This window comes from Marmota marmota, unplaced genomic scaffold, assembly GCF_001458135.2.
Source record: "Marmota marmota marmota unplaced genomic scaffold, marMar, whole genome shotgun sequence".
Classification (NCBI taxonomy): Eukaryota; Metazoa; Chordata; class Mammalia; order Rodentia; family Sciuridae; genus Marmota; species Marmota marmota.
The window spans coordinates 67,362,255-67,376,909 of record NW_026000026.1 but is presented as its reverse complement, the minus strand read 5'-3'; the positions used below and the strand labels follow the sequence as shown (position 1 = coordinate 67,376,909).

The window sequence follows — 14,655 nt, the reverse complement described above, 5'->3', positions numbered from 1 at the left end:
CCTCTACCTTGCCAGCGCAGGGGGAGGGGGCGGCTCTGCCTCTCAGCAGGCCACTGCTCCTCTTCTGCTGGTGGGTCGCAGGCCCGCCTACCTTGCAGGAGTGATTGGAAGCTCTGTTCAGCTGTGGGCCACTGGGCCTTTTCTGCCGGTGGTCACCGTTCCGCCTACCTGGCAGGCGCTGGGGGTGGGGGGCGGCTCTGCCCCTCAGCAGGCCGCTGGGCCTGCTCTGTGGATGGTCACAGTTCCCTCTACCTTGCCAGCGCAGGGGGAGGGGGCCTAAAAAGTTCTCTTTTCACCAATGTATGCCTTTTGCACCTTTGTCAGAATCAGATGACTGTGGATGTATGGGTTTGTCTCTTTATCTTCTAATCTATTCCAGAGATAAAATTTTTGAAGGTCTTTTCCTAAGCAAAAGAATGTAGACAAAGTTTGGTTTCTTTGGTAATTAAATATATTAATTTGAGGTACTGTTACCCATGCAACGAATTAATGCTCTTTGGGATTGATAATTACATTCTATAAGAGATGACATTAAACTTAGAAGTTTAGTTGTTTTTGAATAGTCTTCATAGGAACAATCTCGATAGGATCATTCACTATTAACCAAATGCAAAGTAGAATATTTTCAAATATAAGAGTAAACATTTAAAAAAGGAATTATATTTTTATACTTGTAAATATTTTCAGCCTCCAGTTTTTTTCTTGATTGCTTTCAAGAGTTTTTCCTCCCTTATTTTTTTAGAATTTCCTTTACTGGAGCAATAAAGTTGAAGCACTTGCATTGTCAAGGCATGAGACAGTATTCCATTTTCTAAGACTGAATCATAAATTTAAAATCTAAAAGAAATACGAGGACTTAATAAAAGACTATATCAAATCATATATATTTTTGAAGTTAATATGAGGCCTATATTTCTAATTTTATACCATAAAGTCTATTAAATATCCACAATATGAGGATTCTATAATCAATCACACAGATATCAGGGATGACAGAAGATATTTCCAGTTCCTGACTTAAAGAGTGCAGGTCCAAAATCACTGAGTCAGGAACGATAATTTTAAGGGAGGAATTTATATGATAAATTTCTGTACATGCCTATATCATCTACTCCTTAATTATACCTTTCAGATTTAATAAATATATCCCTGAATTCTTCATATATTCAATTGTGTCATATATACATCAAAAGAGTCATACCTTCCCTCCTTTTTATCCTGCTGATACTTCTGATATTTTTAGAGAATGTCTACTAATTGTTATTTGAAATTTCTGCTTCAATTCCATGTTTTTACCTTTTCATTGTACCAGAATTATCAGAAGAATAGTCAATATTTAATGTTTTTGTTCCTTTTTTTGTCCATGTGTTTATTAAGATCTGGAAATCTGTATTATGTTTTTATAACGAAACATTATTATTTTATAAATAATAGTCTTCTTTTTGTCTTTAGTCTTGATAATTTTGCAGATTTACAGTTTTTTTGATGGTCAGCATCTTTAACTTCTTATTCTTTGATATCTTCTTATTCTTTGAAATAATAATAACATTATTATTTATTAATAAATAATAAATATTATTATTATTACTACTACTACCAGGAATTGAACCCAGGGATGCTTAACCACTGAGCAGCATTCCAAGCCCTTTTTATATTTAATTTTGAGACAAAGTCTCACTAAATTGTTTAGGGCCTCCTTAATTTGCTGATGCTGGCTTTGAACTTGTGATATTCCTGCCTCATCTTCCAGAGTTGCAGGGATTACAAGTGTGTGCCACCACACCCAGATGGAATTTTTAATTGCATGAAACAGGCCCACAAGCAAAATAAAAATTAATCCAAGGATATAAGGAAAAATGAGAGTAAAAAGTATAGCCAGGTCTTCTTCTTTCATTCTGTACTCACTATGAACACCTGCTGGAGATAAAATGATCAAATTGGTGAATAGTATATGACTATAAACTCCTAAAGGTTGAGGGCTCTGAGTACATTATCATTTGTTGGGGACTTTGGTCAACAAGCTATGATATAAATCATACTTCTGAGATTTTGGAGTAATTCTCAGTACAATCTCTCAGCAAAAGCTATCCCTTGACCTTTTAGTTTCAACACCAACTAACTGCAGTATCAGACAATTATTTAAAATTCATGGAGAGAGGATTAGATTGGAGCAACTTGAGTCAGATGCCCATTGTGATCCAATCAGCAATGGCCAGGAGGTCAGAATCAGATAGTTCTAATATAGGACTCAGACATACTAGCTTAACAGGTAATTTTGACTATCAGACAATTTTCAGAGAAACAATTCACATACCAAATTGTACATATATTTGAATTTAATACTTTACTGAATATCCTATTGTATTTGCTATTTCTTTTTTCCCTCTTGTCTTATAACTCTAGGGTTTTTCCAAAGATCTCTTTCTGGCTGTTTATCTCTGAATACCCTTCCTCTTGAAGTTTCATGGCTTTGACTATCACTGATATATAATTTAAAGCTTTATCTCCTGATCTTATCTACTTCTTCATAGCTGCCTCCATTTGGGTTGAAGAATCTCCACTTGGATACCTCACACGTAAACCATACTTTAATATCTGGAATGGCACAGGTTGTCTGCCCAGATTTTCCCATTGTATTATCTTGACATCAATCATGTAGGCTAAAAACCTTAAGCCTATGTGTTTATTCACCGTCACAGTTTCTTTTCTCATATTCCATTAGTCATCAAGTCCTATTGATTTAACTTGATCAATTTTAGCTTTATTTATCTTGGATTTTACCTAAACCCTGGCTGTAGGTGGTTCTGTACCCAAAGAAGCAGAGAAAGAATTTTGAAAGAATGACTACTATTTCATCACACTCTAGTTCCTGTCTATACCTTAAAGAACAGTATCAACACCATTTCTGCAAAAAAGCTTTTCTTCCAAATATAACCCAAAATACTAATGCTTATAGTTAATAGTTATCTAGCACTGAATATATGCCAGGAACTCAGATGTGTGGTCTGTGTTGTTGCTTTTCAAAATTCTATGAGATCTTGTCCCTATTTCTTCACATGGGAAATTATAGCCCACATGGATTAAGTGATTCAGCAAAGAGTATAGGACTAGGAGATGTTGGAATCATGATTTCTACTCCTGAATTCATGCAGGATTTTCTTTCCATTCTTTAGCATATCTTTTTTATGTTATATACTTTGTGGTGTATCTGGATTCACTCTGAAAGTATGGGCCTCTTGAGGCCAGGCCTGATTCCTCTTCTAGCCCTTATTGTATCTAGCAAAATATCTTTATGAAATATTTATTGATAAAATAAATTGCATCCAATATAAATCATTAGTTTGAATTAGGTATCTATGCAATCAGGAGACTTTAGTATGGTCTCTTTATATGTGAAAATTAAAATGAATATCCTATTCAGTGCCTATTCCTCAAGAATGTTTTTCCATACTTGGAGTAGATTGTGTTTATTTTTTTGTGAAATCCTTTGATATTTTGAAGAAATTGGACTCTATGAAGCTAAAGTACATTTTCTTTGCAAATGCCTATATTTATTTTTAAAAATTTCTTTCTGCTTCTTATCATGAATTTTATACATCATTAAATAAGGGTCAATTCATATAACAACCTCTATTTGTGATGGGAAGGAAATTGTTAAAAATAGCTATATTTATTTCCCATTAAATATTTATTAACATGAGCTGTGGGAGACCAATTAAGGCACTCAATATCTGTACAGAAAGCGGAAAATAATTAGCTTTCCATATTTTCAATGATGCATTACAGACCACAATCCATACTGAAAAATAATTGACAAAACTAAAATTATTCATAAAATGTATTCTAAGCATATAAATTGAATTAGATATTATTTTCATTCCAAGACTTTATTTTGCTTTGGAAATAAATGCATAAATACGTTTGCTCAGAGCCTATGAAGAAGCTGAGATAAAATGTCTAATTTCAGAAAATATATTTTTAATTTATATTTTAGAATATTTTGGAATATTGTGTGCAGATGTGTTTCTGGGGGTGCCTGTGTTTGGTAGTGGGTGAAATCTGCTTAAACCATTATATTTAATAGTTTTAAAATTAACTATTATTTTATTATCAATGTGTATGCACTGCATATTCTTATACTTTAAATCATTTTGAGTTATCTTAGAAAAGGAACTAAAAGCAAATTTTGAGTCAGATAGTTTATTTTAAATATTGCTTTGTTTATTTTGAAAGATATGACCTTAAGCGGGACTCTTAACCTGTATATATAAGGCAAACACCAGATGTTTACTAAGCAAATTGTATATAAAACAATAAAGAGAAACTTAAGAAACTCACAGGAAGGAATTTTAGACAGCTACATTAATATTAAATTATGTGGCATATTTTTGCAGATTTTAAAGTGAGGTTTGAAATGAGTTCTTGGACCTTTGTAATTATGTAATTTTAGCACAACATCTTCATCTTCACTGTCACAGCCCCGTGTCTTTACCAAGTCTAATTCCTGTCATTCTGCAATGGCCTCCTACTGGTGTCCCATTTCTGCCCTCACCCATGAGTTCTCTGAACAGCAGCCTCAGTGATCTTTTAAGACTGTAAATGAAATAATGTCATGCTCTAATTTAAACTCTTTAGTACCTTCCCATTGCAACTAGAGTCAAATCCCAACCACATCCTGTGGTCTGAGTACCTTGTGAGGTCTAGTACCTGGCCACCTTCCTGGTGTCTCTGCCTCTTGCTCCTTGTCTCTTTCTCATCTCCCTCAAAATGTTCCCTGAATGCCTCAATAAATTAGTCCCTTCCTCTCCTACTGTCTTCCATGCCATTCGGGTTAGATCTTCACAGCACCTATCACTCTGCGAAATCATATTTTTCATTTATTTGTGTTCCTATTTATTGGATATTTATTCTCTCTCACTAGAATGTAAGATCCAAGGGGCAAGTGACTGCACATCAGGATTTTATTCACTCTGTTTATGCCTAGAAGAGTGCTTGACTCATAATAGGTACGCAATTTATGTGAATCAAAAAATCAGTGCATGTATTGTTCTATCTTAATGATGTTTTTTAAATCATGTTCCATTCCTTTTCTGTCTATATTTCTTCTTATAAAATACATGTTATTATTTTGAGCAGTTATAGATAAATAATAAGATACTACAGAGAGTTCTCATGAACCCTGTATCTAGATTCTCCTATTGTTAACATCTTACATTACTAGTATAGTACATTTGTCACTATGCTGAGCCACATTGAAATGTGCTTATTAACCATATCTTAAGTCCATATTTTATTCAGATTTTCATGGTTTCTATTCAATGTCATTTTTCTGTTCCAGGATCCTATACAAGATACCAAATTAGAATTAGCTCAATGTTGTCTCTAGCTCTTCTAGGCTGTGACAGTTTCTCAGCCTTTCTTTGCTTTTAAAGACCTTGGTAGTTTTGAAGAGAACTGGTCATTTTGTAGAATTTTTTCTATTGAAATTGATCTGATGTCCTTATGGTTATATTGGGATTATGAGCTTTTTGTGAGACAGACCACTGAGATTAAATGCCATTCTCATATTACATCAAAGCAACAGGCTATCAACACGATTTATCACTGCTGATGTTGACTTTGATCATCAAGCTCAAGCAATGTTTGTCACATTTCTCTACTGTAAAGTTACTCCTTTCCTCCCTTTTCCTCCCTTTGAAATAAAGTCACTACAAGATGCCCATTTAATTATTTAATCCCTACTTCTCAATATTTACAACAATAAATTCCAAATAGGTTAAAATATAAGTATAAAATATTTTGAGAAGAAAACTTAGGTGTCTACTTCTATATTATTTGGATAAGGGAGATAATCAAAATAAGAAATCCCAGATATTACAAAGGAAAATATAGTCATATATAAATATAAAATTTTAATTTATGCTTTAAGTTACTATGACAATGAAAAAGATAAGTGCTACAATGAGATAAAAATTTCTTGCAGCATGGGCTGGGGTTATAGTTCAGTGGTAGAGCACTTGTCTCACATGTGTGAGGCACTAATATTTATCCTCAGCACCACATAAAAATAAACAAATAAAGATATTGTGTCCATCTACAACTAAAAAAATTGAAAAAATACTTGCAACATATGTTTGCAAAATTTTAATGATAATTGTATCAGTTATCATTAACCAAATATTTAGCTTATGTCATACACTTTCTAAGTACAATACTTATATTACTTCACTTTTGGAACAACTCATGAACTGTGTATATTTGCTTTTCCATCTTACAGGCAAAGAATTTAAAGCACAGTAATGTTAAATAAACTACTTGCAGTTAAAGATCTAATAAAGGACAAAGGCAATCTGGATCTTGGAGCTGTGCACATAACCTCTAAACAATATTGCCTAAAAGTGCTAGACAAAGAAAAAAGCCTATTAAGAAAAAAATGAGTACAAAAATGTAACAAAAAAATCCATATATGATCATCATGATCCAATAAAAGTGAATAAAAAATGAACAAAATATATAAGCATTCATGCCACAGAATAGAAAATGTAATAATGAATTTATGAGCATTCATACAGGAAAAGATGCTAAGGAATGCTAGTACTTACTGCAATACAAACCACACAAGGAAATACTATTTTCATCAATCAAGCTGGCAATAATTAAAACAATTGATATCATATTGTTCCAGTGATAACATAAAATAATAGGATTTTCCATGCTTTAAAAAGATGAATATGAATGATTAGGATATTTTTGGAAAGTATTTTTTAAAAATCTGTTATAATAAAATGTATACATGATTTTGGATCTTGTCATTTGTTTTTTTAAATGTTTTTGCTTTGAAATGCTAGCACATATAAAGACTTTTCTAATCTCTTTTTTCCTTACAGTTTTATGCTTCATATAAATATAATATTATAGTGTATATCCTTTTGTGTCCGGATTAGCAATATATCTGTGAGTGCCCATATTGTGTATGTAGCTACAGTTTATTTTCATTTTGATAATGTGGTATATCAAACCAATTGATTTTTGTATGTTTATCCGTACTTGTAACCCTCAGATAAATTCTTTTTAGCCATGGTTTGTGATACATTTTAAATGTGTCATTGAATTTGATTTGCTAGTATTTTATTGAGCATATTTGGCATTTATGTTTATCACAGATAATGACCTATATATAGTTTCATTTTCTTGTAGTGTCTTTGTAATTTTGGTACCACATTGATTATGTCCTTGTATAAGGAGTCTGAAAGCATTTCTTTTACTATTTTTTAAAGGAATTTAATAAGAGAGTTGATTTTTTTTGGGGGGGAGGTCCAGGGTTTTGAAAAATCTTTTAAGGGGGCTTAACCACTGAGCCACATCCCCAGCCCTTTTTATTTCAAGACAGGGTCTTGCTAAGTTGGTTAAAGCATTGCTAAATTGCTGAGGCTGGCTTTGAACTTGCAATCCTCCTGCCTCAGCCTCCCGAGTCACTGGGATTACAGGAGAGAAGCACTGTGCCTTGCAAGAGGCTTGATATTAATTCAGCTTTGAATGTTTGAATTTACTCACTAGGACATTTGGTCCTTGACTTTTTTTTCACTGGGAGGTTTTTGATTACTTATCTTATTTTTTGTTGTTTTGTTCAGCTTTTCTATTTATTCTTCATTCAATTTTTGTGCATTATGTGCTTCTAGGAATTTGTCCATTTTTCTAAGTTATCTTATTTGTTGGTATATAGTTGTTTATAATAGGCTCTTATTCTTTGTATTTCAGAGACATCCATTGTTATATCTTCATATTTGAGTTCCCTCTTTTTTTTTTTTTTGGTTAGTCTATCCAAGGGTTTGATGAATTTATTTTGTTTCTAAGAAACAATTCAATCTTGCTGATTATTCTCTTGTTTTTATATTCTCTTTTTGATATATTACTACTTTAGTCTTTGTTATTTCCATTCTCTGTCAACTGAGATTATTTTTGTACTTTCTTAAAATTTAAAGTTTAGCGATTTATTTGATATCTTGTTTTCTTTTAATGTAGGCAGTCATTTCTATAAACTTTCCTATTTGTATTGCTTTTGCTGTATCCTGGAAGTTTGGGTTGAATATGCATATAGATGGTTTGTGTTTGTGAGCATTGACAAAGGTATATAAAGATACGGCATGACTATTATGCTGGGCTGTTTCTGATGGGTAGAATTGGAGGCATCAGTGTTGAGAAGCAGTCTGCTAACTTTTCATGCATTATTAAATCTGTAGTTTCTTATAAGCAGCATTATTATGTTCATATTTTCAAAAACCAAATTTCTAATGAATTCATCAAAAATAAAATAGACAAAGGACTTACCTTCTTTAACTCTCCTGGCAATTTGTAAAAATTGGAAGATTAAAGCTATTTTGGACTCTTCATGTAGAGTAGGCCCATGTACATCAAAAATATGACATCTCAGATGACTACTGAGAAAGATTTTCAGTCAACCTCTACCATATCTAAGTAGATATCTCCAAAATTAAGAGTTAAATGGAGAATAGGAAATCAAGAATGGAATTACTTATTTCAAAATGTACAATTCTAGCTAGGCATGGTGGCACACATCTGTAATCCCAGTGGCTCAGGAGGCTGAAGCAGGAGGATCATGAGTTCAAAGCCAGCCTCAGTAATGGCGAGGTGCTAAGCAACTCAGTGAGACCCTGTCTCTCAATGAAATACAAAATAGGGCTGGGGATGTGGGTCAGTGGTTGAGTACCCTGAGTTCAATACTGGGTACCAAAAAAAAAAAAAAGCTCAGTTCTAAGCAGACTTTGTGAACTCAAACACTTCTTCCTATATTATACTGTCTGCTCCAATAAGGTAGAGGTGTTTGTCTCTTTCACCACTGTATCCCTAATGCAAAGCTTAGTACCTGATACACAGGTAACAGTCAAAAAATGCTTACCAAATGAATGCCTGTTGTAGGATAGCAGTTAGAGTTTGTTATTCCATTACTTGTTCTTCTCTGGAATACTTGTATTCGGTCCCACTTTACAGAGTGTCTCATTATTATCCCCGCTCAGTCTGTGATCAAGTAGAACTGTTATTACTTTGGGGTATATCTGTCTTCCTAGTAGTACTGTGAGTTACTCAAGGGCAATCTCTTATTTTTATTCACTTTATTCTGTATCTATAGAATAATTAATTTATTAAAATCTGATTATAATGAGCTATACATAAATGTGTTTTGCTTTTTAATCTCCTAATAGCATGTCTCTGACAATTATTGACCATAGGAAAATACAATTCACTGACTACTAATTTCACTATTCTTTTAATGTCACATTTAATCTCATGCTCATGTTAAATTCTGTGTTACATCACTATAATCACTGTACTCACAATCCTCTTTTCATACAACCTCAAATTATTTGTGCCAATTCTTTTTGGAATACTCTTTTGAAATGTCTAGTCTCTACATTTTCCTCAGTAGGTCCTTTCATTCATAATACTTTAGATATTATATATGTGCTGATGATTCAAATATTGATGTGTTTAATCTGAACCCTTCTCCTGACATTCAAGTTCATAGATATACCTGACTGCCTATTTTCTTATCTCTACTGGTATGACAAGAAGTCACTTCAAACACAGCATACCTAAATTCTGAACTTATTCTCTTACCTTACCCGAAATCTGCATCTCTACAATTTTTCTCATCTCAATAAGTAGCAATTCTGTCCCCCCAGTTTGCTCAGTCAAAATTCCTTTCTTTCCTTCATGCTTAATTTCTAGTTCATTGGCCAGACTAGTGGATAATGTCAAAATATGTCCTTTATTCAAACACTTTACTTACATTGCTCTTATTCTAATCAAAATCATCATTACTTCTTACCTAAGCACTTGTGTGGCTGCCCTGTCTTGATATTTCCACTTTCCCGTACTCCAGTTCTCAGTTTAGCATTAGAATGATCCTGCTGAAACAGTTAAGTCATGCATCTCCTCTTGGCAAAACCCTGCAATAGCTTCCCCCTGCATACAAAACTAATATGGATGGCTACTTGGTACTTACTGGACCTTCATATTTCTTTTCTCTCTTGCTTACTTCAGTCTAGCACCGTTATTCTGATTTCACTTGCAAGAAGGAATAAAGATTTAGCTTAATTTGAATCAACAGATTAATGTAAGGTGATAAATCAGTCTTCAACATAATTGAAGTTGTGATGGATTTTATATATTAAGAAAGCATATGACAAAAAGACTTCTAGAAACTTTTTCAGAAACCTTTTCTGAGAGTCTATAAAGAAAGGTCTTTGATAATGGAAATTTCTTCCTCAATCAAAGAGCATGACAAAACCAGTCGAGGAGGGATTGCACATATACTTTTTAATTTTTCTGATTTTTTTTTTTTGTGTGTGTATGTATGTGTGTGAAACATTCTCATTGAAAAGGTACTTTTTCTAGAAACTTTGTATACTTATCCATTAGTAGATGATTAATTAAAATTTGAAAATAATAGCTAAAATAATTGATTTTTTTTGTTTAGGTTCTTATTTCCAATCAGTGCAAATTTCATTTTGAAATTCAATCAAACACAGGATCCAGCAGAGGAGAACAAATTGTTGGAACATGCTAGAAAAAAAATTCTCAGATGTAAGGTAATTGTAAACTTATTCCCTAATGTTTGAATTTTCTTTTCTAGATGGGGAAATATTACATATTCTAGAATACTGACAGAAAAAAGAACACACATACAGCTTTCTTTAATTATAAATAGGCATAGATAAAATGTTAATGCAAATTAAAGATAAAAAGATTATAACCAAATAACTTAATGCCAAATGCCTTTCTGTGTGAAGTGTCCCCACAGATTAGTAGGTAATATAGCTGTTGATACCAGTTGAAGAACTCACAGCAAAACATCAAAGCCTGACAAACAATTATTGATTACAAAATCCCACTTAAAAAAAAAGTTTAGCCAAGATACTGTGCCACACAAAAAAAGAGAGCCTTCTAAACCTTTATTATACACACACAAAGTACTCTGTTCTTTCTTTGTAATAAACCATTCTTCACCTCGCTTGTGAAAAATACATTTTTAAAAAGTATGACATTAATTTTCAAATTTTCAAACAGATCAAAATAGAACAGAAAGTGAAATAAATTCTTACCTTCCCTTTCCTACATTAAATTCACTGTAAGTTTGACAGAGAAATGTCATTTTGTCATATGATATTACTTCACTGTGGAATAATTCATGAAATAAAAGCTGTACAAAACTGAGACATGTTAAGTCACTTTTTTGGTGGTGATTGCTGTTTTCCATTTTGTGGTTATTTATTTGAAACATATTTTATATATTTGAATTTTTTGGAAAAAATACATTTAAAACATTTGATTACAAAAGCATATACTTCTAACAAATGTGCATGCAGACAGGTGCCAGGAGCTACCTTTTTCAGAAAGTTTTTTTTCCAGTTGACCAACTGCTCCCTGAGGCAGCCTCAGGAGTGGCCAGGATAATAAGGGAGGTGGGGTAATCTACGTCACTTCCCTCCTTTTCATTAGCGTGGATCCATCAACATTGTAGTAGCCAGAGTTTTCCAGCAAAGCAGCATCAAACTTGTTTTTTTAATATGTTTTCTTATAAGACAAGAGATGCATTCTCTTGGGAAAATGAGGTAGAAGTAAACCCTCGAAAGCAAAATGACAATTGTTTTAGCAAATGATGAATAATATTTCTCAGAATATTAATAATCTCTACTTGCCACACTGATACAATTTGCAAAAAAAAAAAAAAGTCAAAAACACAAATAATTAAAGCAAAACTATAAAGTTGTATACAACTCTGGCACATAACACTAGCATGATAGAAGGACTTTCAGAAAATAATTAAGAAATAATAAAAATAAACAAATAAATTTGAAGATTTTGGTTGCTTTTTTCATGCTTCCAATAACAGAGAAAATTGGGTCTCAAAACCTTGGGTTCCGGGAAGCATGTTCATCTTCCTGCTGCATGGGTTGAAGTAATGTATCTGTCTCAGTGCAAAGGAGAAATCCAAGAAGGTATGTGCTCTATCTAAGCTCTTTTGAACAATCCACTTTTTTTTTTTTGTAGATTAGCAGTTAATACATAATTTGAGACCTTTTGATTTTTGGAAATTTTGCAGAAGTCAAGAAAAAATTTCCATTCTCCATCAAAATATCTCATAATGTTTAATTATAAAAGTTCTTTTTGTAATTTTGAATCCATAAGTTTTATTGTTCAACTTTTTAATTACAAAATTGTTTTAAATCTTTAGTTCTTTTCTAAAATCAATAACTGATCAAAAAGTAATATAAAGTGTCACTTGGTGATTTCCAATTACATTATTTATTATATGTTAAAATAACTTGTTTCTGTATTTTGTAATCCTTACCATAAAATATTAGTCTAATGGTCTTCGTGTTTTTCTTATATTAAACAGCAAGTTGTATTCATTGCTTTTTCATTTATCTTTTCTCATTTATATGTCTTCTTTCAAACGCACTCTAACCAATCTGGAAAAGAAATTTAATAACATTATTTTTGAGAGGCTGAAATTCCTTTTATCGTTATCCTCAATGTTATTTGTATGCCTTTTAAAATGAGTTTTAGAATGTTAACTACATAAGGTCAGAGGCTATTTCCCCATGTAAATTGGGATTTGTCATGTTGCCTGGAAGCTTCAAGCAACAGGAAGAGGCAAAATTATTTTGTATTTAACTTGCCTTTAATGACTCTTCACTGTGGACACTGCCAGTCCACAGATTAACCTCTATTAAAATGTTTAAATGATATTGAGGAAAGCACTTTTGGTGTACCATCAACCAGCAGCCACTTGCTCTTCATTCAGTTGAACTTCGGTTTTGTTCAGGCATCCTGTAGTCCTGTGATTCTGCCCTTTGCCCTGACTCTGGGAGGGAATGGTGGCTGGTCTAAGTTAATTATAGCAATTCTTATTAATTTGCTAGTGATTAGATTATGAGTAGTGACATTATCTGGTCCAGCCCGAAGGAATGTAAACACAGGTGTATTAGTAGTATTTGTTTTTGAACATACAAGAATATTTTGGAAATAATGCATCCTTTCTCTCCTCATATCCCTCCCCCCATTATTCCTGCCTGGTTAGCTTCATTAAGAACGTGCTGTCTGGAGCATGTGTAGCCATCTCAGTTATGTACATCAGGGAACTAGGGGATGAAGAAATGTGCATACAGAGGGCAGCCATTAATAATTTCTGGAATCTTTCCAGTTCTGATCTTGTGAAATAAGACACAGCCTTAGTTTGCAGTTACTTTCTGTTGAATTGAATGCTACAAAACCAAAAGCATTTTTTTTTTCTTTTAATACTGGGATTGAACACAGGGGCACTTTATCACTAAGCGATATCCTTAATCCCTTTTTAAAATGCCCTATATATTTATTTATACAGGGTCTTGCTAAGTTACTGAGAATGGTTTCAAACTTGCAACACCCCTGCCTCATTCAACCTCCCAAGCCACTGGGATTACAGGCCTACGACACTGAGCATAGCCCCAATGGATTTTAATTCATTCAGATATTAAATTCTTGGCTGAGGGTGTAACTCAATGATAGAGCTCTTGCCTAGCATGTGTGATGCCCTGGGATCAATCCCTAGCACTGCGTGTAAACACATACACACATATCAGATATTAAATGATGCCCTAAATATTGTTTCTTTTCACCATCTCCACAACTAAAATAACTTCCTAGGAGTTGTCCAACCTATACTCTTTTCTGCTTCTTATCTGTAGTCTACTTTCAACTTACTAGTGACCATGTGTAATACTTTTTAATTTTCAATGGCTTCTGATTTTATTTAAAATGAGTCCCAACTCTATATCATGACCTACAGAGGCTCTACGGGATCTGACTGCTAGATGCTTGCTATGTATGCATTATGCTCTAGTCACACTGGCTTCCTTCCTATCTCTTGAACATGTTAAAGAGTTTTTCCTTTCTCAAGTCCCTGCATTTGCTGTTTTTCCTTGGGTAATTTACACCAAAACCCTTCTAATGACCTTGAGTTCCTATTTTTCTATAGGCACTTAGCCCTACTTTCCTCCTCCTTCAGCATGAGTAGCCTTGTTTCTTCTGCTTCAGTTTTCCAGTCTTTTGTTCTTCTCTTTTATAGCATTTATCTTCAGGACTCCTTTTCATCAATAATTTTGTCTTATTTCTCTACCATTCCATATGTGACCTGTTGATCAATATAAACATGTTGGCTGTAATAGCTGGGGCTCCTTGAGCATCTCTTTCTTTCTCTCTCTCTCCCTCCCTCCCTCCCTCCCTCCCTCTCAATCTCTGTGTGTGTCTCCCAATATGCTATATCATCATTTGAGTCCAGCTTCATGACTTGGACCTCCTACATGGCAGCTTAGGGTTCCAAAGCTAGTATCTTGAGATAGATAGATAGAAATCCAGGTGGAAACTATATTGTGTTTTCTGATTCAGCCTTGGAAATCACTGGGTGTCACTTTTGTGGGTTCTATTGGTTGAAGCATTCACAGGGCCTGCTTGAGGGAAGGGAACATTCACCTCTTGATGGGAAGGTGGCAAAGAATTTGAAAATGTGTTTAAAACCAGAATTGGAGGAGCAAATAGTTAATTGCAAGAATTAATTGTAGCATGTAGAAAAATAGGATGATTTTTAAATGA

The 14,655-nt window shown here is 33.4% G+C and overlaps 1 protein-coding gene across 2 annotated transcripts in view; it reads left to right on the top strand.

Moving 5' to 3' along the window:
- The window catches only part of Tmem232 (transmembrane protein 232), a 256,123-nt gene that overhangs the window by 49,887 nt on the left and 191,581 nt on the right, over positions 1–14,655 (top strand). For both annotated transcript variants that reach the window (XM_048811573.1, XM_048811574.1), the window contains exons 5-6: positions 10,499–10,610; positions 11,915–12,020. In XM_048811573.1, coding sequence (XP_048667530.1) covers positions 10,499–10,610; positions 11,915–12,020 — 218 coding nt within the window. The remainder of the gene's footprint in view (positions 1–10,498; positions 10,611–11,914; positions 12,021–14,655) is intronic.